The sequence below is a fragment of the Lutjanus erythropterus genome, chromosome 2, assembly GCF_056507025.1.
Source record: "Lutjanus erythropterus isolate fLutEry1 chromosome 2, fLutEry1.hap2, whole genome shotgun sequence".
In the NCBI taxonomy this organism is placed as follows: Eukaryota; Metazoa; Chordata; class Actinopteri; order Lutjaniformes; family Lutjanidae; genus Lutjanus; species Lutjanus erythropterus.
Genome location: NC_139318.1, coordinates 43,276,262 through 43,303,952, shown reverse-complemented (window position 1 = coordinate 43,303,952; position 27,691 = coordinate 43,276,262). Strand labels below are relative to the sequence as shown.

The 27,691-nt window shown below is 40.1% G+C and overlaps 1 protein-coding gene across 1 annotated transcript in view; it reads right to left on the bottom strand.

Annotated features, from left to right (window-relative positions):
• The window catches only part of LOC146332242 (sodium- and chloride-dependent taurine transporter-like), a 40,391-nt gene extending 12,985 nt beyond the window's left edge, over positions 1-27,406 (bottom strand). The window contains exons 1-7 of the mRNA XM_084740765.1: positions 27,167-27,406; positions 12,683-12,912; positions 12,351-12,485; positions 3,820-3,908; positions 3,144-3,295; positions 2,463-2,595; positions 273-407 (exon numbers count right to left, since the gene is read on the bottom strand). Coding sequence (XP_084596891.1) covers positions 273-407; positions 2,463-2,595; positions 3,144-3,295; positions 3,820-3,908; positions 12,351-12,485; positions 12,683-12,911 — 873 coding nt within the window. The 5' untranslated portion in view covers position 12,912; positions 27,167-27,406. The remainder of the gene's footprint in view (positions 1-272; positions 408-2,462; positions 2,596-3,143; positions 3,296-3,819; positions 3,909-12,350; positions 12,486-12,682; positions 12,913-27,166) is intronic.
• Between the last annotated feature and the right edge of the window lie 285 nt (positions 27,407-27,691).

Here is a 27,691-nt window from a genome sequence, read left to right as displayed (position 1 = left end):
CTGAAAAAAATAGAAAATCAGATGTAGTAATTCTGTTGTAACTTAACTTTACCTGATGTTTGTGAATGTACCACCTCTCAAACTGGCATAATGTATTGTACCAATGGATTATACTGCTTTAGATGCCTCTGTCACCAATTCCAGACACTTCATGCGTAGCAAGACAGATGTTTGACTTGTTCAGCACACACAGATGTTTGGCTCAACACAGTGACAACAACAGAAGCCCAGTTATAGGATTTTCTCACTCGGGCAGGGCAGGGGGCACCTACCTCTGGGTCCTTCAAGCGAGCAAGGTCAGGGTACAGGTAGAACTTGATGCCCTGGCTAGCACCCGGCAGTGTCACGCCACGAATCAACAGCACGATGAGCATGACAAATGGGAAAGTGGCTGTGATGTAGACGACCTGAGAGAGATCACAAAATGGGAAAACCAAGGTCACCATGATGTAAACGCTGCAGTTTGTGGAAGTCTATTATTAAACTTTAGTTTCAAAAATGATCTGCTTCAGCAATGACATGGATGTTTACTTGTTCCTTGGCTGACTTGCTAATATCTTTAGTCATTACAGGGAATTATGTTTGATAAATGTGTGAACTCTGTAAGTTATTTTTGGATTATGACAAGAACAGACCACAGGCTGTCCCTTAAATCAATAGCAGTGTATCAGTATCTGTTATTTGGAAAGCGTGACCACACTTGGCCTTGTAGGAGCGACTTTATTACCAGAGTTACAACTTGGAGCAACCGGAGAGCATAAATCAGGCCAGACCAATCAATAAAGAGTGTTGAAGCTATAAAAAGAGTAGTCTGGGATTGATTGAGCTGTCTCTGGTCTCGGGGTGAGTTGTTGTTGTTGTTGCTGCTGCTGTAGGAGCAAATGAACAAGGTCTGAAATGTTTCCTTTTCTGCATTCATCCAAGAAATTCATCTTGAAATATGGTAAAAAAAAAAACAAAAAAAAAAAACAGGAAACCAGTGCAGAAATTCCCCGTCACAGATTTTTTTCTCAAATATAAATTGTTAAACAGAGACATACAGCATGTATAATGTAATACTGATGCCAATTTAGCACAGACAAAATACATATCAATTATGTGATATCGGATCAGTGCGTAGACCCAGCATTTTAGGCTGTCTCGAGGCATTTCTGACATATTGGAATAACACTAATTGCAGTGAAGATATATTTAGGATTTTGGAGATTTTGTGTGTCCAATACATACTTTCTCCAGCAGAGAGCTCTGAAAAGTGTTGTTTTCCACTGTAAAATGTCCCATTTAGTATGCATCTTTGCGTACTCGCCAATCCAGCATTTCAGGCTGCCTCTAAGGCATTTCTGGTACAGGTATCGTAATTGGAACAACCCTAATTGCAGTAATTACATACTCTGTACAGCAGAGAACTGTATTGGCCTTACAATGCAGTAACCACACTTCCTAATAATTCAGGTAAGCTAATTAGCCTAGCTTACTTTCCAACTTCAAATGTGGCATCAGCTGCACTGGTAAGCCTATTCGCTTGTTAGCTAGTTAACCTTCTGATGCTCCAGTCACATGAATGTTAACTGTACACGATGCTAATCATAAAATTAGCTACGCTGCATCAGTCACAGCATTTCTGGCACAAAAATTGTACTATTCACAAAAAAAGTAACAATTAAAGATGTGTCATAAGTTTATGATGAACAAGGACTATTTCTTCAGCAAACGAACATGAACACGTTCTTTCTGTCTTCTAGGAAGCTTAATGAACCCTCTCCTCTGTTCAGGCTAGGTTAGCAAGGTAGTAGCTTATAGGTACTGTTTATCCTCCATACCATGGAGTATGTTAAACTGTTGCTTGCTGTCTAGTAGACTTAAATGCATATCAGGTGATATATTTGTTTGGAGAAATGTTGCTGTGCAACGCATGTTCTTGGGAGGACCTACAAGTGCAAATTAAAACCAGATGTTGCCTTGACAGTATTCTATTCTTCCCCGAAGCCTCCAAAATGTTTGCTGTAGATTAGACTAAAACTAAAGTCTGCACACAAATGAAGCAACGACACACGATGTACAGTTGTGCAGATTGTCACGTCTGTTTTTCGTTTATTTTGATGAGGTGAAAATTCTATTTCTGTTTTATTACACAGAAGAGGGGATTTAGATCCACAACATTGGAAGCACATGCACTTCCCACTTTCTCAGCCCGCTCAAGCCTTCGGGAAAACTCGAATTTTCCTGCATGCAGTTTGAACATAGCCCCTATTGTTCTCTTGGTGAGACCGCAGTGAAAGAAATCATATGAGAATCACCCTGTCTGGGTTTGGCGGCCACTGTGATATAGCATTGATAAAAGTGAACATGTCAGCTCTAGATTTTTTTTTTTTAAGTTCAGCGAGTTCAACTGTGCAAAACACAACCAGCAATATATGGCAGTAAATAAAGGACAGTATAGGATAACTGAAGCATATGTTTACCTTGCCAGTAGACTTGACTCCCTTCCAGATGCAGAAGAAGCAGATAACCCAGACGCAGAGTAAACACAGAGCCAGGTCCCATTTAACAGGACCAAGGTCCTGTATGCCATTGGTGATACCAAGCACATTATGTCTGCAACATAGAAGGAAAGCTCTGTAAGTGTGTGCTTTCATCTACGCAACTTAATCACCACACTTCATGACATGGTGACAAAACAACTTTTGAAATGTTTTTAATCACTCTTGTGTATATAAGAGTGGGTGTATGCATGCCTACATAGGAGTATTTACATGTGTAATGATGAAATAACTAACTGAAATAACTACTTTCTGTGTCCTTTGAACAGTCAAATAGGTTCTCTTTGACAGGGGTCACCAACCACACTGAAAGCTAAATATTTGAGTATATGAAATCAAATAACCCTGCAATCTTACATCTGTTTTCCAAATGTGTCAAGGTCCCTTTACAGCCTCTCTTAGTGCTAGCCAATCAAATCAAAGTAAAACAAAGCCTCTGTATCAAAGTTATTTTAAGACCGCCTTGGCCTGCACAAAATGGTAGGTTTTTGATCTAAACTGCCAAATATTTATCAAAGACATCAGACCCTAACTGAACTTTCAATGTGGAAATTTTGCGTGGTTATGCAAGTGAGCAGGTGTGTGTGCACTTATGTAACTCACTCCCAGAACTCGGTGACGGGGGAGGTGAAGTTGGAGTTGGAGGCGTTGGCAGCCACCCAGAGGGATTTGTTCTTGCGGTAGGTGTCCTCGATGCAGCGATCGGTGTTCCAGGGCTGATTGCACTTGGCCCAGGGAAGCTCTGGCTGAAAACACTGAAATGCAAAAAAAGAGAATTGATTTTGAATATCTCTGCCAACCTGTCAAGTTGCATTAGGCGCCCATTTAACATCTGTCCAGACTCATGTAGTGAAGAATTTGAAGGAATTTCATGAAAGCTATTAAGAGTATATTTTTGGTATGAAGGTAAAAATAATTATTATTATTATTGCCATCAGGGTTTCTTTTTCCCAAATTTCAGAATGCATCACCTATCGTTTGATGACAAGTTAGCCTCTAAAGGCAACTGCCAATGTTTGGATGCTTCTGGTGTAGCAGGACATCCAGATAATGGACATTTGGGCCAAGACTTTGTCTTCTATGCACAGGCCATTATTTAAAGTCTGATTAACAACTGGAGACACAAGAATGAAGCTGACCAAAGCCTCTTCACAAGTTGTAGGTCCATACCACTCAGACTACATACAGGAACCAGAATGCTTCTGATACCAAAATCTTGTCCCTTGATTACAGATTATCATATATTTTCATTGAAATTATGTTTTTCCCCCAAACCTACTTGGAACAGGTAGTAGAGACCCCAGGCCAGGATGACGATGTAGTAGATATTCAGCAGAGACACGATCACAATGGAGGCGTAACCAATACCTGGAGAGAGGAGAGAGGAGAGGTCAAGGTGATGACACAGGAAGACAGCGAAAGTACAGTAAAATGGCCAAGAACAACTGAAGGTTACAATGTGATCAAACTCTCTGGTGACAGTTATTTTTCTGTTGTCTGTTGCTATCTCTGCTGGCAGCAGATAGCAGCAAGTACAAACAGATATTTTATTGGCCTGAACTAAAACCTCTTTAAAAATTATATACACTTCTTTCATGTAAGAAAAACTCATTTGGGGCTTAGACTTAATAGAAGTACTAATAGAGGGCACTGGTTTTCCCCTTCCCAAGTAACAGAACAACACTGTCAGCCTCCTCAAAAAGACCCACAATTTTCACCATATTAGTCCATGTAGTGTGTCAGTGTAGTGTCTCCGTTTGTGCAAGAGGAGGGTTGTTGGTGCTGGATTCTGATTGGCCAGAAAACAGGATATAAAAGTAGTTGACTCATTATGAAACCTTCATGTCACATTTCAGAACAGATACAGATGATGTTTGGTGGATAAATTACATGCCGATTCTGTATCTTCACCATTAATTTCATTTGGCAAGATGCATTTTCAAATCATCATCTATATAAGTGACTGTGAATGATACAGTGGTAAAAAGACCTCAAGTGATAAAGACTTTTGCTAAATCTTACAAAAATATTTCTCCTAGTATTGCAAACTGAAACTTGGTCACAAAAAGTGAAAGATGAAATCCACCTGCCCACATCCTGACCTTGCATGGGTGTCTTTCTGTGTCAAAAGTACAACTTCCTGTTTTGGGTGATTCTGTCTTTTATGTTGAGGAAACCCTGTGTTCACTGTTTGCACTGAGAAACTGCTCTTGATTCACAGGATTTACCATAACCAAACTGTCACTTGGTGGTATTCATGTCGGTATTTTATCTTGTGTTCATAAATACTCGTTATGTTTATCTCGCTCAAGGTCTTCAGCAATCATGTTTTAGTTCCTTTAACCTTTAGTGGTGTTGCCGTGCACTTAAACTTTGTTTGACATGTTAAGGAGAACGACGAGCTGACTGTCATTGCGTCAATACCAGCCTTGAGAAGAGAGCCGGTAAACACAGATCAAGACTGTGTGCTTGTGTGTGTGTTCCTGTGTTTGTATTACACAAGGATATAAAGATAAATCCCCCAAAATGAGAGCAGGTGCAGGAGTCCGGATTTGGGTCAAGATTTGACCATGGATTCGGTTTTTGGTTCAGGGTTAAGTAACGATTGCGGTTGCTGAAGGTCCTCACAAGTATATTAGTATAACTGTGTGTGTGTGTGTGTGTGTGTGTGTGTGTGTACTATCAGTCAGCACACAGAGCCAACAGAGGCCACTCATCCAAATTAATGTCCTTCAACGTCATTGGCCATCTGTGTATGTGTGTGTGTGTTGGTCTTGTGAACAGTCCGCATGATTTTGAGAGTGTTTATTCGTGTGCATGTGCGCGCGCGTGTGTGTATGAATGTGTGAACTATTTCAGCATCGCATCATGTCCTTTTAATCACTCAGCTAATTAGCAGCTGACAACCACCTTCATCTCTTAACACACACACACACACACAAACGCGCCGACTTGCTCGGATCACATGGAACAGTGCTGATCAAACAAACAGATGCGTCCTCCTCCATGATGTCACTTCTTGTGCTCATCTGCTGACCTCGCCTGACCTCGCGCGCTCTGTTTACATTAATAGTTGATTCTTTTGAACGCACATAACTACTGTAAAAATGTATTCTATCACTGCATATGTGATGAGGAGGTATAAAGTCTCCTTGAATAACTGTCGAATATTATTTAATAAAAAGGTGATGCAACTTGCTGCTTTTGGCCTTTTTAAAAAATGTTTCATATCAATGTCATTAACCTTTAAAATATAGGCTTGATTATGCAGGTATTTAAATACCAGTGTTTAGGATTTAGTGGCATCTAGTGGTGAGCTTGCAGACTGTAAACACTTGTCTCTCGCTCCTCTTCTTAGCATCTAGGAGAACCTACGTGGTGGCTGCCATACTTGTATGTAGAGCCACAGTTTGGTTTGTTTGTTCTGGGCTACTGTAAAAACATGGCGGTTCAACATGGCAGCCTTCATGGAAGAGGACCTGCACAATTCTTATTTTTAGGTGACTATACATAAAATATATTCCTTATCTATCATATTCTGCCAATTGATCCCTGTCAATCTTACACTGCAGACCTGCAAATCACATAATCACATCTAACAAGCACGATTAAGTAATATTGAAGACACACATTATGGTTGTTGAGCCGATTATGAATAAGATTTGGGTGAAATGACTGATCCTGTCAAGTTGGACTTAGCCTGTTCCAGTTCGGGGCAGCTGGACATAAAATCATACAATGTGTGGTACTGAAGGATTCTGATCCAGTCCGACATTAAAATCATCTAAATATAAGATAATATTTTGCTCTAGAGATTGTATTTCAAAAAGTGGGCTTGTATTATGATCCATGGTTCAGCTTTTACATGTATATTCACAAAGATGTTTTTTTTAAATTGAGCAGAATATGTTTAATTATGTTATTTTTGAACCTGGGCCCCATTTTTTTTTTTTTTTTTTACAGATTTTAGGGTCTAAGGGCAGGTTCAGACCAGCTTTGTTTAGTCTGGTTGAACTGAACTGAACTGAAGCATTTACCCTCTTGGTGTGGGTCATTTGGCTTGGTGTGAACGGCAGACTTGCAGACCAAATGACCGCTCTCTGGTCCACCTCGCAGGGGTGCTTTTGGCGACTTGCACCGCGTTTGATACCAAAATGTCGACTGGCAGCGGACAAACTGGGACTCACAACTGACTGAGAAATAACTGTGCCGATAAATTATTTAATACCCGCTGTCCTATGTGACATTCATATGTGTGGTCCTCTAAAGTCTGCTGACATCTGCTCCAGATACCAACATGAACAGAACCCAATGGTACTCCATGATGTACGATATCCAGGTAGAAACTGGGCTGTTTCTTGTCTTTTACCCACCGGCTGTATGACCGTGTTCTGAAAGGTAAAATTATAGTTTTTGTCAAATGAGTCTGGTGGCTTTGAAGAGAACAATATAAAGGCTTCAGTCTTTTGTCGCAAAGGACAGCGTGAAAAGGTCCATCTCTGTGGGGATTTTTTTTTCCATAATGCTGTCAGACCCTTAGAGAACTGGGCCTGTCTGTGGCAAAAACAAGCACTTTTAGTGGAAGTAGTTTGATGGGCACAATTTGTTCTAACTGCACAATTTTGCAGCCGTTGTAGCCCATTTTGTGGCTGCCAGCAGAGGTGATCTACTGGATTAAGTCCAAAACTTTTTGTAAGTATTACTCATTTAGAGCCGTAAATATATTTAAAAAAAAAAATAGGAATTAGACTGGACCCAGGACCATTCATCTTTTGTGCAAGTGGGAGAAATTATTAGAAAAACAGAACTGGCTGAAAACCGCAACCAAATAGTAAACTGCTGTGTGCACTGCTTTGAGTAAAGAGTAGCAATTATTCTATAATCCACTTCATCAGGTTGTAATACAGAGCAGCAGCTCTCTTGGCACCATCTCATCCAAATTTAGCGTTTCTTCTCTACTTTTCCATGTGGACAGCAGTTTAAAGCAGCAAGACAAACTGTTTTTGATGAATGCCTGTTTCTATTTTGGTATAAGAACATGTCAAGAGCCTGATTTTAGCAGTTGCTGAGCGACAGGACTCTAATAATAGCCTACCTTTCTCCCAGAGTTTTTTCAGTGCATTTACTTGGTCATTCAATATGTGCTTCTTGAATGCCAAGACTGACAAATGACGTTATGTTGGTAGAAACAGTTGTTATGTGTGGAGTATCTAGAGTTTGTAGGTTTAAAAAAAATCTTTAAACTTGTGCCCAGCAGAAATCAGGCTCATCATATGTTGGCTGATAATTAGACAGAATTTCGTAGCTGTGGTTACAGTAAATGGAAAATGCAATCATTCTGATTAGAGATTCCAACTTAACTGTTTCCATGGATGCTAAGTGATCTAATCAGATGTGTGTGCACTTGCCCCAAAGCATTTGATCTGAATATTTAATACTCTTATTTTGACTTTTTTTTTTATTTGCAAAGTGGTACCACCCACTATGAAGTGTCTAATCTGCCAGAAATACAACAGCAGAAGAAGAAATGGATCTGCCTTGTTCACATCACCTAATAATACTGTAAGCTATTTTATTGAAATCCTCTGAGTGAATTTAGGTTCCCTCTGATAGATCTGTAATGCATGGTTATTGACAATTTTGGAAGCAATAAAAAGTGTGCCGTCTTGGTTCAGACTATATGGAGCCTCTGTGGCTTTATTTTAAAACCCTCATAAATATAGGTGCAACCTTTAGGCAACATTACCCCCACCTGGGGCAAACATTTATTGGACCCAGAGAGAAACAATCTGATTAAGTGTTTGGTTATCAAGCATTAATATTTTCCAATCGAGTGGATTATCAAAGGTTTTACAGCACCCCTCTCAACCCAATTGAAAATTCCTCCCCATCAGACCCGTCTCTTCCGTTTGAAGGGGTTACATGAGGCATTTTTATTGTGGTTGGGCAATTATTCCAATTATTACTTGAATGCAGCTATTGTATTCATGTTGTGTTCAACACTTTTAGTTTGGGTCAGGTAGTTTCAAAAATCCTAACCGCATTTGACATCTGGTTGCTACACACACTTCAGGAGAAACTTAACAGATTCTCTTCTCTCTAATCTCAAACACACACACATTACAAGATTTGAAAATGATGGCACAAGATAATTGTGCCGAAGGAGTGATCGAATGCGATCTTGTGTGATCTCAAGGGGAAGCAGATGTAAACAACTGAGACAGACTTACTGGAACAACTTGTGTAGTAACATTTACACTTTGCAATGAGAAAAACCACAAGCAGGCTAAACAAGTCTGGTTGAGAAAATGCTTGGGGAGATGCGGTCAACACGGCATGTCTACTCTTCAGTGATCATCCAGATATTATCAAATGTTTAAAAATTATCGGCATGGCCCAGACAAGTCTAGGAGCAGAGGGGGTTAAGATTGGATCTGATAACCCCTCACATTGCCGGATAATCTGGGCTGAACTTCAGTACCAACCGAAGTCCCACCCAGATTTCTTCTCTGATTCTTGGGAGGGCTGAATCTGAGGTAAATCGGCTCCCGTTGTGTGGGGCCAGCTTTGAGCAATAGGTAGTGATGGATGTGCCGTCTCTGTCCTGTTTACATCATTTTCAGTCTACACAGAAGCAGCTGATAGGAACAGTCATCATTTCTATAGTCAACAACCTGTACTGCTGCATTGATCTTAACAAGGCTTTTCATCATTTTTCTCTTTGGGAAACAACAGACACAACTCTGACTGACTCGATTGTTCTCAATGAACACGAGACCCTTTTAAATCCCTGAAATATCAGAGATGTGGGCAGCACTTCAAATGTCTGGAACCAGACTAATCACATGTCTCAATTCTCTCTCTCATTTCAGCTCAAAGCCATAATAAGCAACATATTTTTTATTTCCAAGCCATGTTGAATCAAAGGTTTTATTAACATAAAAGCTGTAATAGAGGGAGCTTTCTGTCTTCTACGTCATCCACCTACCTTTTCTTTCTCCCCATCTCTATTCCTGCTTCAATTATTTTTATTTTTCATTTTTTCTGTCTCTCCTTTTTTAGTCCTCTCCTCTTTCCTGTCTCTCTCTTTCCCCTTGGTGTTGTCTCCCTTCCCTTCTATCACCATCTTTTCTTTGGCTCCTCTCCTTTATCTCTTCCTTTTTTCTCTCTCTTCACCCTCTCTTCTCTTCCATTCACCCTCCTCTCTCTCTCTCTCTCTCTCTCTCTCTCTCTCTCTCTCTCTCTCTCTCTGCCTTTAATTTCTCTCCCCCCTTTTCTCTCGTCTCTATCGTTCCATCTCTCGTGGCTCCTTAGATCTCACTGCTCTGCTTCTTTTCTTTCCCCTCTCTCCCATCTCTCTGATGTGTTGCCGTGCTGTTGCCGTAGCAACGTGTGATTTGGGACACTATGTACACCGTCTCAGTCGTGTGTGTTTGTGTGTACGTGTGTGCGAGACAGCGGGGGAGATAATGTTTCTAAAAGAAAGAAGGACCGTGTTTATGTGGAAGTGAGAATAGCAAGTAGATAGCAAGTAAATAATTAAATGACAAAACAACAAACAATTAACATAAAATTACTGAGCTAAATTTATGTATGCAAGGTAGAAATTAAGAGAGATTTATGTGTTTTTGCTCGCAATGAATAGTCAGCATGATTATTAAGAAGAGAAAATAGAAAAAATATCACTTGGAGCGGAATAGACGCAGACAGTGATGAATAAATTAACCTTATTTGGCTGGTGTCGAACAGAGGGAGAGGGGGAGGTGAGAGGAACCAATGAGGGAAATGGAGAAAAAGAAGTGGAGACGCTTAGGAGGGAAAAGAAGGAAGGAAATATGATCGAAGAACGGAGGAGACAGACTGAAGAAAAAAAAGGATTATAGACGGGGAAACCAAACAAAAATCTCCGTCTGACACCGGGAGTAAAATCAGGGGAGACATCTAAGAACTCTAAATGTGCTTTCTTGGAAGAGAGACGGTTTTCACAGGAGACGAGGTGAGAGCTGGAGAAGGTTAAAGCAGAATAGAGGCCTCAGTGTGTTGGTGTACCAGCGCAGGCCCGGTTGCCTGGTAACGGTTGCAGGGTAAAGTCTCAGCAGTCTGATTGGAGGAGTGTGGTGTGACTCAGCCTTATGTTGCACAGCCATTCCTCTGTGAAAAGCAACAGAGGTCTGGAAAAATTTAAACCCAGCAGTCGAAACGGGAAAAAAAGGCTGGAGACGGGGTGCTACGTGCTCATCGGTTCAATCGGTGAGCTCTCACGAGGTCGGGCGCTGTAGGTGCTGCAGGTGGAGCTACTGACATCAGACGACAAGTGGTTGACAGCTGGTTCAATCAGCTATGTTTGCTACATTTGCAGTGAAATGTGTGCTGTAGACAATAAAGGATTATTTCTGTATCATGTGTATCATGTGACCAGGACTTCATCAAGGCTTTAGATGAAATAACAATGGTGGTATGACAGGTATTCCTCTGTGACGAATAAAAAACTTCCTTTCTTGTGGGTTTTGTCTGCCCCAAAAGCTTATTATTATCTTATGTATATTATTTTTAAAGAAAACAAAATGAACAATGTACACGTAAATCTACAGTAAGGCACCAGAAACAAGGTGCAAACTAAAAAAAAAGATATTCTGATATGAGCCACAATTTTAGTGTGAACAGTAATTTCAGCATTTCACTTTTATTGAAAAAAATATAAAAATGATTATGTGATTTTTGCTGTGGTCTGTACCAAACAAGCATGTTCCCTTACGTCTGGAGAATATGATTTATAGGCTGGAGCATCTGTGTAGCACCAAAGTGCTTTATTCATAATATTGTGACACATTTTACCCTTTGTGATTATCACTACCTCCTGCGATTTGGACGTTGTGCTTTTTTAATTTTTTAATTGCCATGTTACAATGTAGAGAATATTTTGATCAGTTGTGCAGTTTGAACACAATATTAACATATTATCACCTTTTATAAAAGCCAGTGTGTAGATAAGGCCGGTATCTTGTGGTGTGGTTGTGGTACTGCAACCAACTGAATCACCGCTCTCCTCACTCTCCACCCTTACAAGTGTAAAGGAGAAATTATGGCAGCCACTGTGGAAGAGGACCCTCTGTAGAAATTATAAGGCCTCCTCTTTTTTTCAGGTGATTATACACTCATGAAAACATTGAATTGAACATGAATTTTATATTCCATTTCTGCCATATTGTGCCAATAAATCCCCATAAATCTCACACACTGGACCTTTAGCAAACAGTTGCTTTCCTGGCCAGTGTTTCATATTCTCTATGTTGTAGTTTTGTTTTTCGTCTTTAGCTGCAAAATGCTCTACTTTTGTCTCCAGCTGACTGTGTCCATCTGCTTGAGGATGAAGTGTACAGTGGAGGTTTTAGAGCTTTTTTGCTGTGAGACAAGGTGTTTGCAATCTGTAAGCTCAAAGCTAGACGCTACTAAAAAGAGTCTGTGGACCATGACAAACATTTAGTTTGGTCTTTTTGAGGATCAAATTCAGTCAATTAATTTACTTATATTGTGCCTTTTTCAGCCAATCTTGATGTGTTTGAGTGTTTCTAGTTCCTTGTGAATGTAAACCATAGTTTCAAAGTTACACGCTCTAGAGTCCATAATGCTGTATAAGGGAGGGGTTTCCAGGAGCAGAGCCCCCATGAAACATGACACACCTGGGACACCGGTGATGAGGGTGAACACACTGTCCACCGCCCAGTCCAACCTCCACACCAGCCCAAAGTGTAATGTACACGATCAGTTCAATTCAATTCAGCCCTGAGGCTTCGGTGAGGGGATACATACCGGTAAAGATGGGGCAGAGCTTCTCCCAGCAGGTGATGCCACCCTCAGAGGTAAACTGACCCAGGGCAACCTCCAGGAAGAAGACCGGCAGACCTCCACCAAACAGGAAGATGAAGTAGGGGATGAGAAATGCACCTGGATGAAGGAAAGGAAGGATGGAGCAACAGCAGGAAATGGACAAAGAGGGAAGAAGACAGTCCAGAATGGTAGAAGATGGAATGAGGAAATAACATGCGGAAAAAGCAGATTAAAGATAAGAGTGAAAACATGTTTACATAGCATAGCATAGCACAAGATCCCCACATGTAGGTAAAAAGTCGTGACTGCCTTACCTCCACCATTCTTATAGCAGAGGTACGGGAAACGCCAGACGTTCCCTAAACCAACAAAGCCGCCAGCAACAGACAGGACAAAGTCCAACTTGCTGGCCCACTTCTCCCGCTGGGGGTGTTTGCCCTCTGCCTCGTCTTCGGGCCGGGTGCCGGGGCTCTTACCAGGAGATGGCTTCAGGGTGTCCTTGTGGAAATCCTTCAGGCACTGAAGTTTCTCTTTTTGAGCCATTCTGTACAGACAGGAGAAACAGAGACAGATGCAGTGAGAATTGGCTGAAATTAATCCCTTGTCAGCAGCCTTGAAATATGGTTGTCAATACGTTAAAAGCTAAATTGATCGTGTCTGGTAGACCAATTCAAGGCACCACAACCCAATATTTTCCAACATAATTTGGCTGGTGGTTGTAGCTTCCCAGTCTGTGTTAACCAACTTAAAATTAACTGGGACTGGGAAACTAGGATGTATTCCAAGCTGTTATAAATGCTCTTTGGAAAAAAACAAATACTAGGAAGCACTGTATACAGTTTAAGAGTTTTTTTCTATTTTTTTAACACAGATCTGTGTGTGTGCATTACTTTCTACCCATTCAGACTGTAGTCCAGATTTAACTAGTAGATATGAGAGCTTTAATGCTTTAATGATAATAAAACTTGTTATTTTACAATTAGGAGCAATATTCAAGATTCCAAATTCTTTTAATAAAACTGTGGCAGTAGAGTAAGTGTGTTTATATTAATATAACTGCTGATTTTCCAAACTTCCAAGAACATAAACAGTTTGTTTCCCACTAGATTTAAGGCAATAGGGATGTAAGCTGATGTAACACTACCAATTATTTCCAATTAGTTGTTTAAAAATGCTCAGTTTCTCCTGCTCCTACAACTGAAAGTGACATCATCAAATTGTTTCTTTTGCCCCAACCAGAGAACCACAGAAAAGCAGCAAATCCTTACATTTAAAAGAAGCTGAAATGTTTGACATTTTTGCTCGAAAAATGCCTGACACGATTTACTCTTGTTTGACCGAGCCGACACATTTAATGGCCTGCTCTTTTCTGTGAGCCAATCGCTGCAAAGGGATTCGTTACTAACGAGGTTTGAAGTGGAAACAGACAAACTGCAGATAAATCAGGATTCCCTAAATTATATAAACTGTTTGTGCAAGCCACCACAATATCATTACCTAACCACAAAACCTACGCTCTTGGCTTCTCTGGTGTGATAAACAAGTGGATATAGCCTGTAATCATATTCATTAACAGTATTATTTCATTATATTACCAATCTGATTATATTGCTGTTTTCAGGGCCAACACTGTAAAATAACAAACAAAACGAAAAATAGCAGTTTGTCTTCGTTTGACTACTCGCCAAGGATGTAGTTGCACTTACTGTGTGTTTTTCTTCATGCTGTATTAGAAAACTGCTCAGTCTGGTTATTTTATACCAGCTCAGATTACATGGCATCATTGAGATCCGGCCAAATGAACTAAACTGAAGGAGGGACAAATCGAAACGTGGTACCAAATTAGGTTCATCTCAAAGTCAAAAAGTTTTTTTTTTTTTTTTTTTATTAAAGGATTTCGTATTTCTAAAGAGCAAAACATAGTAAGGTCTCCATAAAACCTTGATTTTATGCCATCATGTGAACCACCGCCATGATAAAGTCTAGGGATAATAAATTCATTGGTTAATATCTTTTGGTTGTGGACAAAACTTCAACCATTGTCGAGTATGGAAGGAGGTACTTGCCAAAGTACCTTGTTAGTCATCTGTCGATGTTTAAACTGATATTATTACTGCTGACACATAAACCAAGAGTACTACGTAAATTAGGTGCTTTTTTTTTTAGCAATGTCCTGCCTTTTTTTAAATTACCTAGTTTGTCATATCGATCTATTGTGGTTGTTTACCACTATGTTGTTGTTTTGTTTTATGTTTGTACTTCATCACACGTTGTGTGGTCTAGAGTAATTAAATAAACTGAACTGAACTGAAAAAAAGGCATTTGAGGAGGTCATCTTGGGTTCTGGAAAAGACGGATCATCATTTTTCACCATATTCTGATATTTTATAGACTAAACAACTAATCAACTGAATGAGAATTAATCAACAGATAATGTGCCTATGTCGCTGCCATACTGGACTGGCCTGTGAACAAATGCATGTACATGGGGGCGCTGCGGTTTATCTGTATAAAAAAAACATTTAGATCATTGACCCTTGAAACTGGTTGAGGAATGTAAACCATATAGTGCTACTGGTCCAGAAAAAAACAGACGTCCCCTGTTTACTTCTGTCTCTTTACAGGCCAGTCTTGCTCTGTCCAATATGGTGGTTATGTTGATGTATAATCCAAAGGCCGATGCGGCACCTACATACGTCTACGGTCCCAACTACAACTGACTGTTTTGCTCATGTCTTCAAAATCAAGGCAGACAAACTACATGTTAAACTCTACCTCTCCACTTCCTCCTACCTCACTTCCTCATTAAAACTATTAAATGGGTCACTCTGATTGGTTGGGTGACTAAGCAGTTCGATCGGGGCCACAGTGACACCACCAGAGCTGTAAATTTCCACCTGACTTTGGCCATGAAACAGAGAGCCAGTCAGAGGGAGAGACAGACATACTTAGTAGTCAGCAGATGTCTGTCACTGTGGAAAATGTCATGTCTTTATCTCTTTTAATCTGCCAGGCTGCTGTGCCTTCAACTTCTCTTTGTCTCTCCCATTCATTCACTCTGTCTGACTTTCTACTAAATGTTTATACAGGGAGGTGTTGAGCATGAGATAAAATTTTAGATAAATCCCATATTCTTTTTTCTGTAGCCGTCTATAGACGTGTATTTTGTTTCCAATGTGTTGTTTTTTTCCCAAAATAATATATTTACCACAAACATATTCTTGACACAGAAGCTATACTTTTGCAATGACAAAAATACAACGAAAAGAAACCGAGATAAAAGACACCATCATGGTGACATACTGGGGAAAAATTTCCAAAATTTGCATATAGATCTGCACAAAGATAAAAGGAGAGGGAAAAAAAATCTGACTTGTCTGTGTTCAACCGCTGAACTTTTCCCTTTCCTTCCTACCTAAGAAACCTTTTACCGCTGCTTTAGTGGATTCTCGTAAAAATCTGCAAAACAAAATTAGCTTTATCTGCCTGTGTTCAGCTGTCCTGCTCTCTCTCTCTCTCTCTCTCTCTCTCTCTCTCTCTCTCTCTCTCTCTCTCTCTCTCTCTCTGTGTGTGTGTGTGTGTGTGTGTGTGTGTGTGTATGTGCATATGTACAGTAAATAATGCCATCTTTGTAATTGTGTGTCTAAAGATCCCTCAGTTAACGATATCACAAAAACGCACACGCATTTCTCTTCATGACTAACTTCCTTGACAGTTAATTAATAACATTAAGTGGAAACTGAGAACTTTGTTTGTCTTTGCATGTGTGAGAGTATTTCCTGCTGGGAGAGACAGTGGACTCCATTATGTCTGTGACAAACTGTTATGAGCAGTAGATAGGAATGACCATGATAGTTATATTACTTCCAGTATGGAAGCAGACTGACATATTAATGTGACTAACAAGACTGGCTGCAGTGTATGAGAGGAAATCCTGCAACACTGGCTAATGCTCTCTGACCACTGAGAGAATGGAATTATTGAGACTGTGTTTACAGAAACACTAAAACGAACTGATGGGGAGAGAAGGCTGGAAACTATCACATGATGTTCCAGGAGCTAAATGAATTATATCCAGGCACATAATATGTTGTTTTCCGCATTTTGAATAGGTTATCCAAGTTCTTGCTGATACTGTGTGATGTTTATAGATATACTTTAGTGCAGCCTACTAAAGTACAGTACTACCTTGTTTTGGTTCATTTTGGAACAGCGAAAAACACAAATAATCCCTCAACAACCCTACTACTAATACTAAACAAATAAGACAGACACCACTGTAGAGTTGGGTGTCATCAGCAAATAAATGAAAGTCAAAACAATTTAAAAATATCATATATCTTGCAGATGATAATTGAAACATAGAGGACCCAGAATCGAGCCTTGTGGCGCTCCATAGAATATAGGTTATATTTAAATGTGGTTGCAAAAACGCCAGAAGATTAAAGAAATCTTTATCTTTAAAATGTTGATCTCCCAGACATGAGCTCACATTAAGCTCTTCTTAGACATTAATTGGCACATGGAGCCATCTACAACACATAACAACATATCTGATGCTGAATAAGAGGAAGGAGAAATGGGAGATACAATGAAGGAGGATGATGAGAGCTAATGAGATCCGCAATCAATACTGATGCAGATTAATATTAATTATTAACGAAGTAATCCGTGTGTGTTAATATAATAGATGTTTGTTTTGCTTTTTCCTGCATCCTGCAACAACCCTCTCAAGTTCACAAAAGCTTTTAAAGTTATGAAAAAGTCCATGCAAAGATGCAAATGATGTGACGCCAATATACTAAAATTTGTGTAATTTGTACTTTCGAGTTAAACTTCGCTTTCTGTGTGAACACGTCCTCAGAGGAGGTGAGGAGACATTCGGAAAAGATCCTTTATGTTGAAAGGTGTCAGCTGTGGAGGTTCCAGCATCTGATTCTCGGATGCCTCCTGGACACTTCCCAGTCAGCACACTTCAGGATCCCACCAGGAAGAGCTGTATGATGTTCTTGGGGCGAGGGACGTATGAGCTCTACCTCGCCTACTCGCTGATGACCCGAACTCGGGCACGCAGCAGAGAATGGATGGAACTGAGTGGTGAGTGCGGGCTAATCAGGCAAAGAAAGAGTGCCAAATAGAGAAGCTCCATCAGAAAACACAAATCAAAATATCACCACATGGTTTTAAAGTTTTATTATCAGACGAGATTCACATTTCAAGTAAGGAGACTCGTCCTCAGTAAATTATGAAGGCGGTGAAAGGGATCAGAGTTACTGCCATAACTTCTCAGATGACAGCAGTGATTTATCAGCAGAAAATGTTGTTGCCGTCTACAAAGCGACCTCCAGAGAGTGATACTGGCCGTGGGAACGTACAATGAACTCTGGGACGATTTAAAGCTCAGGCCAAAAGTTTAGAATAAAACATAGAGATTCATTGTCTGGCGTTTTATGTGTGTGACTGCTGGACCCAGACTCATGGTGACTTCAGAACCTAGCCAACACTACACACACTCACTAACCACTTACATAACACACTCTCCTATTTTAAGACCATGTACATTTCCACTGGGCTGACCGCCTATTAAATCCTCTCCTCTCCTCTCCTCTCCTCTCCTCTCCTCTCCTCTCCTCTCCTCTCCTCTCCTCTCCTCCTCCGCTCCACATTTCTTGCACTCCCTCTCCTGTCTCCTCCTTTACCTTTCCTTTTTGTCCTTTCCTTCCTCCAGTTTCTTCATGCGCTTTTCCCCTGTTACAGCCTAAGTCATATGCAGATTGTATATTCCTATGCATTTTGCATTTAACTGTTTTTTGGTTATGTTATATTCGTGGGTCTATGTGCTGTGTAACAGGTACTGGTTTCCAGCACAGACCTGCTGATCTCCAGCGCTACAAATTGGCTGATTGCTCGGGGCGACCTATCGCAAGGATGCTGAGGGTCAATAGCTCGCCCTCCCAATTTTGTGTAATTTTGTGAACTTTGTGTGTTACGCTTGGAAGACTGTGGCTTATGTTAATCATTTGCTTGTGTTGGTCTCCTGTGAGGTTTAGCACTAGATTTCCTTGTAAATCTCTCAGATACTGCAGGGATAGACAGGACTACTTTTAGGCATTGGACCCTCAGGACACCAAGCCCTTAAATTTGTTGGTCAAAGAACAATTTTGGTGAATACAGAAAAGGTATTCACACAGTTGTATTTAATGGCGGCACTTGTGTAGTCTACTTTTCCTGTTCATTGCGATATGACGTGCAGTGATGAAATTACTGCTGATATAGATAGATTGTATAGATATATTCAGCACAAAGCTGTATGGGGTGAACTGCTGTTTTTGTTAACGTTTTCTTAATTTTTTCATCAGTTTAAGGAGTTAGGATTGGTACATGTCTTTTATTTGTTCTTTTGTTTGGTTGGGGTTTAATTGAGACAATAGTGTGGTTTCGTTTGTTATTTTGGCCTTTGTTTCACCCTGAAGTCTATTGCTTCAACTGCTATAAATACTGGTCACTGTGTGTGCAAGACAATTCTTGTGTGTAGCAACAAATTGTGTACTTTTGCACCCCGTTCTGCTCTTCTTTTTAAGTCTTTTTTAAACCTTCAACTCACTCTATCTTTCTAGTTCCCATTTTATCCTCAGCATCCTATTTCACCTTTTTTATCACTTTTATTTCTCCTAAAATTTCCTTCATCATCTATCCCTTGATGTGTTTCTAATCCCCACCTTTTCTCTTGTCTTCTTCATCCTCAACCTCCTCCTCCACTTCACTTTTCCCTCCCTTCTCATTCGTCTCTCTGCTCCTTCTCCTCCTCTTTCTTCTGCTCACTCATCCTTTTCCTCCTGTGTCACTTTATTTTTAATCAGCTCCTCCTCGTCGTTTCTTCATCCTCTTTAAACTTGTCATCATCTCAGTTACTCCTTCTGCTCCACACTCTTTTACCTCCATTTTCTCATCCTGTCCTCCATCATTTTTTTGCACATATGTCGTCCCTCCTTCTATCTGAATCTTAATTTTTCTACAAGTTTCCACATCTGCATTTTATACAGTCTACTTTCATTTTACAGTAATAGAAAAACATAGAAGTTGTGCATATAAGTGTGCAGAGAAAAGACAGGGAATGAAGAGAGGAGGGAGGCAAAGAGGGAAGGACAGATAAATAAGGTGGGGGTGAAACACAAGGACAAAGACAAAGAAAGTGCTGATAAAAGTTAACTGAGAAACAAGGACAAAGAGAGGGACACCAGAGGGAGTCAGAAAAAGAAAAAGGGGAGGGTTTTACAGATACTGACGGTGGTTACTAAAAATTAAACATCTCACAAAGGCAGAATGTAAAGACAAAAGATAAAAATAGGAGCGACTGAAGCAGATAAAAACAAACTGTTACTCTTGATGTTTCTGTCTGTCACTCTGCGCTGTCTCTAATTTGGCTCAAAGAGCATAAAGAACGAGTGTGAGAGAGAAATGGTGCGAGATACCAGGAAGTATAAAAAGTTAAAGATAAGACTGAAAAAGTACAGGCCTCTCCGTTTTTCTTTAACTAGAGTCAACAGTCATTATTGATTCTTGTGAGTTTTTTTCATTACAGAACTTCAGGTTACAGCAGTTCATTGCGCTTCAGTCCTACACACACACACTGCTAACATCCACTACATAAAAAAACACTCCAGGACTACGATGCTTATCTGGACAGTGTCAGAATGTAACTGAGCCTGTTTTCATTAAATTATCTATAAGCGACAGACACGTATGTGTAGCATCAGTATCAGTTTTACTTCCAAAAAAGAAAAAAATCCCTGGGTTATTTTGGTTGTTCATAAGAGGTTTCCCCTCACAGAGGTCCCTGTTCTCATCCTGAGTGAGTCAGTTTCGCTCTAAGCCAACGCTTATCATGAATTATGTGCTTGTTGCAAGAAAACGACAGCTTTTTATCATTCTAACCCCGCATTCATGTCTTATCAGATATGTCGGAAGCACAAACTGCTAACTTGCAGATTCTACATGGACGCTGAAGCCACACTGTGGTCCCATTTCCCCAGTTGGGAAGGGTTCGGCAGGGTAAGGTTGTTACACTTGTTTGGCATCCGGGCGATGTTGGCTAAGTGATTGATGTTGCAATCCGAGCAGGCTAAAACTGTTGCTGTTGTTTTTTGTTCTGACTAATACAAGTCACTCTACATGGGCAGCAGATGATCAGATGACATCCTGGATAAGGTAAAGATTTATATAGTGTATCCTATAGCAAAGTATAGCTTTTTTTTTTTATTAAAATCTGCAATAACAAATTGTTGACCACTAGGGGGCAGCAGACATGAGCTATAAACAATATGGACCTCTTTTAAGTTGATAACTTGTTAGCAAACAGTTGCCTATTTAACATCCAGTAGATATAGAGCGACATTAACTGATTGGGGGTTTGGTTGCGTCCACTTGATGCCTCCAAATCATTTTAGTTCTGTTTTGCTTTCCGGGGACTTTGTAGGGAAATAATTGGCTCAGAAAAGTTAAATTGCAAGTAAAACAAAACAGTGAGCTGAAAGATGCTAAAAAGCATTGTAGAGCCAATGAGAACTGTGTTTAAGTCTTACAATAATGTGGGTTTGTGATTCATTGCAAGCAATTTGAAGGACATTTTCCACTATTTTTTATATGTTTTATCAGCAAAACAATTAACCCAGAAAACAATCTGCAAATTTACTGATAGTGAAAACAACATTCTTCTCCGATGTATACATGTTGAATGTGTTCAACATATTTGTCAAAAACTTCTTCCATAGTTCGGCGCCATCTGGTGATAGCATGGAGAATGACACTGTAGCAAACAGCATCAGGTACCGCTGGCAGACGCACATACTGCTACTGTTTTCACCAGGATTGTCTCATTTTGTTACAAAAATACATGCCATCACAAAAGATAGTAAAATCACATTACGTCTGCACATAATAACTTTAAAATTAGAATCATAAATATTACACCAGGTAAACATTTCTTTTGTTTTAGTGTAGGCCATCTGTCGATATAATCCTCAGACCTGAGTTTCTTTACTGACTGACCAAACCATAGGTGTTCAAACTTTCCATAGTTCTGTTTCTTCAATTTTTTAGAAAAAGTTTTAGTTATTTATTTATTTTTTGTTCGGTTCAGTGGCCAAAAGAGAGCACCGCTTGGTAACAGTCATTCACCTTCAAACAGAATCATTGGCTTCCATCACCCTGACACTGTGCACTTGGCACCTGGCTGCAAATATAACTAATATGTCTTTTAATAACATTAAGCCTGACCCTCCCTTGAGAGCTGGCTGTAAAGCAACATCCCCACCTCTTTCACCTTTGGCTGTAAATTAAATCTTTAAAAGCTGCTGAGCACAATTATTAGCTACAACTACAACACAATTATACAAAAGCATACAAGATTAATGGGGCAGCTCTAATGACATTGAAGGTGTTGCGTACTAATGTCACCGTGTAAATGGGTCAGTGGATCAGGTTGGTTAATATGTACAGTAACAGTGACAGTCCAGCTGCAGCTCTAGTCAAGGGCACGCAGTCATAAATGTTTGACAGCAGCTCTTGCAGCATAACTGGGTGATACTTTCACTGTAAGCTCGCTCTCCCTCTCTCAGTTTTCAATCGTAGAAACTGGTCTGGGAAAGCTGCCGTGCCACAAACACACACACACAGATTCCACAAACCTCAGGTTACGGACTTAAATGATTTAACAGCAAACAAGCCTGGAGTTAATACAGCTGCTTTCGCTGCTGATTGGACGGACTGACTCACAGAAGGACAAACAACCATTTCTCAAACATTTCAAGCTTCCAGTGCATTTTCACTTAAATAAACTGTCCATTTGGTTACACTACAGCTGTGAAATGCACCCAGTCCATGAAAGCTGTTAAATTTGCTTCTGTAAACTTGCAACTGGATACTTCTTCCTTGAAATACCCTGTGGCACACAGGAAGAGATGCATTTCATGTGTTCATGTGATGCTTTTTTCATTATCAGATTAAGAACCGAGGACTCGGCATGAGCATCAAGAGAAAGTGTGCCACCTACAGGAGCTAGAACTCACAGGATCTCGAGGATTACTACTGTAAACCTTGGATCATGCAACCTTAAAGTGCATCAGAGTGATAAAGGGTGTTAAGAAATTCTCATGATCGCCCGATTCATCACACTCTTCAAACCAAAGCCAAGCAGCCTGCTGGGATGTGTCAAGTCACGGCATGCATTTGAGCACATGGCTGAGTGTAGATACACAGAACTTTGATGGATCAGATGCTGATTCACCTACGGTAAACCCGGAGGATGCAATAGCTGATGCCATTCTGAGCTCACAGTGGACGATTCAAAGCAGTGATGCTTATCGGCTCAGTGATGAGCCAAGATGAGATTAAACTCAGGGCCAGGAGCTCAAACACACACACGCCTTTGTGTCTGCGAACTAGTAATTAAAGTAGGACCTGTATAGCAGTTTATCAGCCAGTCAGTGTCATACAGCTCAAGAACAAAGGAGGATCCACCCTAACTACAGTTAGAGTAAGATGTGATGTTACACTTTCTCTGCCACCTTTTACACTTCCCTAAAATGCTACCTAAAGGCTTAGTTATGCTCTACGTTCAATTATGTAAGCCTTTGTCCGTACTCCTGCAAGCTTACAGATCCAGATGAAACAGTAGAGCAGTATCTCGTGGGGGCAGTGCAACAGTGTAGCCAGTAGTTCAAGTGAGACTTGACCCTGCAAAGAAGTTTTAAAAGTCTGAAAGTATTTGCTACGACTTGCATCATCGATTAGTTCACGTTGCAATGTATTTATGGTTACACAGACCATGGCCATCTACATCGCTGCATCTGCCTTTGCTTCTTTCCCAAGAGCTAAATTATTACATCCATTACATCCAGCGTAGCCATGTTTGTCGCTGCCCTTTTTGGGGTAGATTCTGTCTTTGAACAGCGCCCTCTAGTGGGTCAATTGCTTAACATCCATGCCAATGGCTGTTGTGGGCAGTGGAGGTTATAACGTTAAAAATTCATGTATAGTGAGCATGAATGAGCCTTCAGTGTGTCACCTTATCTTAACGAGCCAACAAAAACATCTTTATTCTGGGTATCAAGGGAGAGTTTTATTGTCCAGTTGTGTTCTAACAGCCTTTTCAGGGGATTTTCCATCCTGATAAAAGTGCAACTATTGGAAAAACACTGAATCCTTGCAATGTTGGACTCGAAACTGCAGGAACTGTAAATAAAGATTAAGAGTATCACTCTTCAAAAGCCTGTGTGAGCCTAACCTTGCAGCACATGTTCTGCAACGCCATACATGGTAATCCTCCTCAAAACTGTAGGGCTGAAGTTTGATGGCACGTGTTGATGCTCAATCCAGTTTGGAAACAGCCTTATGAATATATTAAGGCCTAACTTCAATAAACTTTAAATTTAAATCATATAAGTGACTTTTTATGCAAGAACAAAAACTCATGTTCTGCCAAGCAGATTACATTGTCTTGTCTATGAACACACGGCTTCCTGAATGATCTGTACTGTCCTCTTTGCTAATTTAAAAAATAATTCTATTGCAGGTTTGTTAGACTTTGGGTGTCAACAGGGCCAGTGTCCAAAAATCTAGTGTTGAAACTGGTCCAAAATTAAACCAACTGTCTCAGCCCAACCCGACTTAAGACATGTTGCAGCTCTTTTTTCTGTCATTACAAGACATGTCAAGTTATATTTAAACCCAAAAGACAGCATAGACAAACCCAAAACCAAATACAGCAACCGCAATTACAGAGACCAATCAAAACTGTATGCAGAGATGTTTTTTTTTTTTTATAAAAAAATAAATAAATAAATAATGGACACTTCTACATGCATTTGACATTTGAGGTGACACTGAGATAATTGACTGTATAAGTAACACCTTAACTTAAAAAATTATGTTCCAAGGATGCAGATCACACTGTCTTGTCAATCAACACCCGGCTTTCTGAATGGTTTGTACAGGGCCCTTGGCAATAAAAAGAAATTCCACAACCGGTTTGACTTTGGGTGTAAACAACTCCAATGTCCAATAATCAAAAGTTGAAAGTGATCCAAAATGAAACAAACCACAATAAAATTCTCACAATTCAAAAACAGCGTTTCATTGCCGCTGGGTTTGTTTTGAGCCAGTGGAAACACTGACATCACAAAAGACAAGATGTGATTTCAAATCTTTGAGAGGTTTTCAAGATAAATATAGGGGATAGGGAAATTATTTCAGTGTCTACATCTGTACATTTTGAATATTTAAAGCACATTTAATAATACCACAATGTTACACATAATCATGAGAATACTGCCATTATAATCATGATATGAAATTGTCATACCATTTCATCTCTAGTCAAAACTGTATGCAAAGTTTTTCAAAGAATGAGGGCCAGTGGCATAAGTAAACTAAGCTCCTGCTAAGGTCCCCTGTGGCCACCAGAGGGCCCCCAAGAGACCCTCAAATGTTTTGTTTTTTGTGAAATATTATTGCCAATGGTAATCATTCACAAACAAAATACAATGTTAATGGACTGGCTAGCTAATACTGCAGAGTTTAAAAAATTCCAGCTGCTTCTGTCAGAGCTGGTGTCACGTTCATGCAAACATTGAAAGCCTATTACTTTGAATATTAAAGTACAAATGAACACCAGACCAGTACTTCAGATTAAAAACCACAGAAAGGTAAAAACAAACTGACATTAGTATGAAGTAAACAACACAGCTGCAACTAATAAATCTGCAGATGCATATCTGCGGATTTTTTAATGCAGCTGTGTCTCTCTTCAAATGTCTCTCAGTGGTTTTGTAGTTTTTAACTGAACCTCTGTGGTTTGAAGTTTATTTTCTCTCTTCTTTCTCCGTTTGTACTTTCAGGTATCTGCTTTATTTTACCACTTCATGACGCTTTCAGACATGTTAAGTACTTCTGATGAAAACCTGACACATTTCCTGATTTTGCGCCTTCATAATAAAAGCTTTTAGTGACAAACTGGAGAATTTATAGGACATAGGACATTTATCCACCATTCAAGGCGCAAACTCTGCATTGCTGGGCTGATGAGCCGAATCAAAATGAGTCAAACCAAGCAGAACACAGGGAGAAAATGGCAGAAAAGAGTTGCAGAAGTTAGCGAAAGAGGAAGCAAAAAGTGGCACAAAATTGCGTTGTCAACCAATTGTTATGTTTACATCACTGCCAATCAGAGCTGGAGCTGATAAACAGAGGCAACTACAGCTGACTGAGAACAAAAAACAAATAATAGTAGATTTTTTTGTCCAGTGTAAAAGGGACTTTAGATTTGCAGTAAGTGTGTGAATTATCAAGCATTAACAACAGTCGGTCGTACTGGCTGCACTGTGATGGTGCCCCCCACCCCGCCACCCCAATTCAAATTCTGCAAATTCGTCCCCATAAAGCCTTGGTCTGGCCCTGGTGAGCACTTCTACATGCATGTGACATTTGAGGTGGCATTTGAAGTGTAGTGCATGTCGTACTTCCCATGCAGTGTTAACAATATGCAGACTGTCTGCGAGGCTATTTGCAAATTATGCAAAGTTATTCAAAATGTAGCCTAAATAGCCCAAGTTTTACTGCATAATAAACAAAGCTGTAAACATGTTCTTAAGTCTCCTCTTCATTGTCACAGAAAAGTGGTTAATCAAGGCGACAGTTTACCCAAAACGCCAAATTAAGCGAAGACGTCCGACAAAGAGAGAAAATGAGGAAGCGAAACAAAGGCAGAGAGAGACTGGAAATATACAGAGAGAGAGAGAGAGAGAGAGAGGCATAAGAGACGGACTAGAGAGAGAGAGAGAGAGAGAGAGAGAGAGAGAGAGAGAGAGAGAGAGAGAGAGAGAGAGAGAGAGAGAGAGAGAGAGGAGGCTAAGGGTTTGGAGAAGCAGCGCACGGTGTGCAACGTGCGCCTGACGAGCATCTCCGCCTTCTCACCGCTCAGAGCGCCTCACTTCCCTTTTCTGCCTCGGTTAAATAACGGAATTAAACGGAAAAAGTACACAAATGCAGCGGAAGAAAATTAATATTTCTTTTTGTTAACATAGCACATGAATCTACAGAGATGTCAAAAAAATTCACAGAAAAAAGACAAAGGCTATAAGGCAGTAAATGCATATCCTGATAAAGAATATAAATGACTGAAGACCTGCAGTCTAACAAATGGACAGCGGACAGCTGGACATCCTAAACAAGACTAAAAAGAAAAAAGGGAAACAAATTACAAACAAAAGCTCCCGTGAAAACATTTTACACACGCATGTGGATAAAAGTCTGCATCGAGCACATAAAAAAAACACGTGGAAAGACAGAAAGAAAAAAAAAATTAAACACAATTAATGTGTGTTCGTGTTTCATTTAAATGTTTTAAGAGAATCTACCAGCGATCTTTCCTGAGCGCACGGACGCTCACACACGGAGAGAAAACAGCCTTTATCCAAATCTACATCACAGCTTCCTCATCAGCCTCACCAGGAAACACATCCCTGCACACATCAGTAAAACCAACAATACATAGGCTACAGCAAAACACTGCTAATTGATTTTTCCACCCACAAATGCAAAAAAAAACATCTCTTCTTAATTGCGTCTCTTGATTTGCAGAAAATAAATTACTTTCATTCAAACACAATACAGGTCAAAATTAAGACATTTGAAGTAAAATTATTATAAAAATCCGAATAAAACGCCTAAAAGCGGCACATGCATCCCTCCATTCGTTTCTTAAAAGGTGTGCAGCGATTATATCGTTTTTTTTCCGTTACCTGTTCTGTTGATGTGATTTTGTGTGTTATTTTGTCCTTTTAATGTCCTTTGAACGCGGTCCCTTCTCCGTTTCGTCTTGTCCGTGTCCTCCTGTGTCCGTGAGAGCGACTGAGGGATGGACGCGTCGGTAGCCTATATTTTAGCCTGCCTATAAGCCTCTCTTTCTGACCTTTGTCTCTTAAAACGGGGGGACCAGAGACATCAGCGGCAGTGGAAAATCACCGGCCTGCCTACTAGGCAACAGGAGACCTGTGTGTGTGTGTGTCTGATGCCTTCAGGGCTTGCGACAAGCTCGGAATTCTTCGACATGCGCCGTCACACGAGGGAGGCAGGGGAAAGTGATGTTGGAAGTGACGCGTTCTTCTTGCTTCTTGTTCTCTTGCAACAACCACCGTGTCACATACCCTATAGGATTTGACAATTATCTAAATCGATTTTTACAAAAATTAAAATGATTTTTAATTTGATGACTAATAAGTATATCTGTGTGAAATATCCAACATCCATGCCAGGATAAAACTACA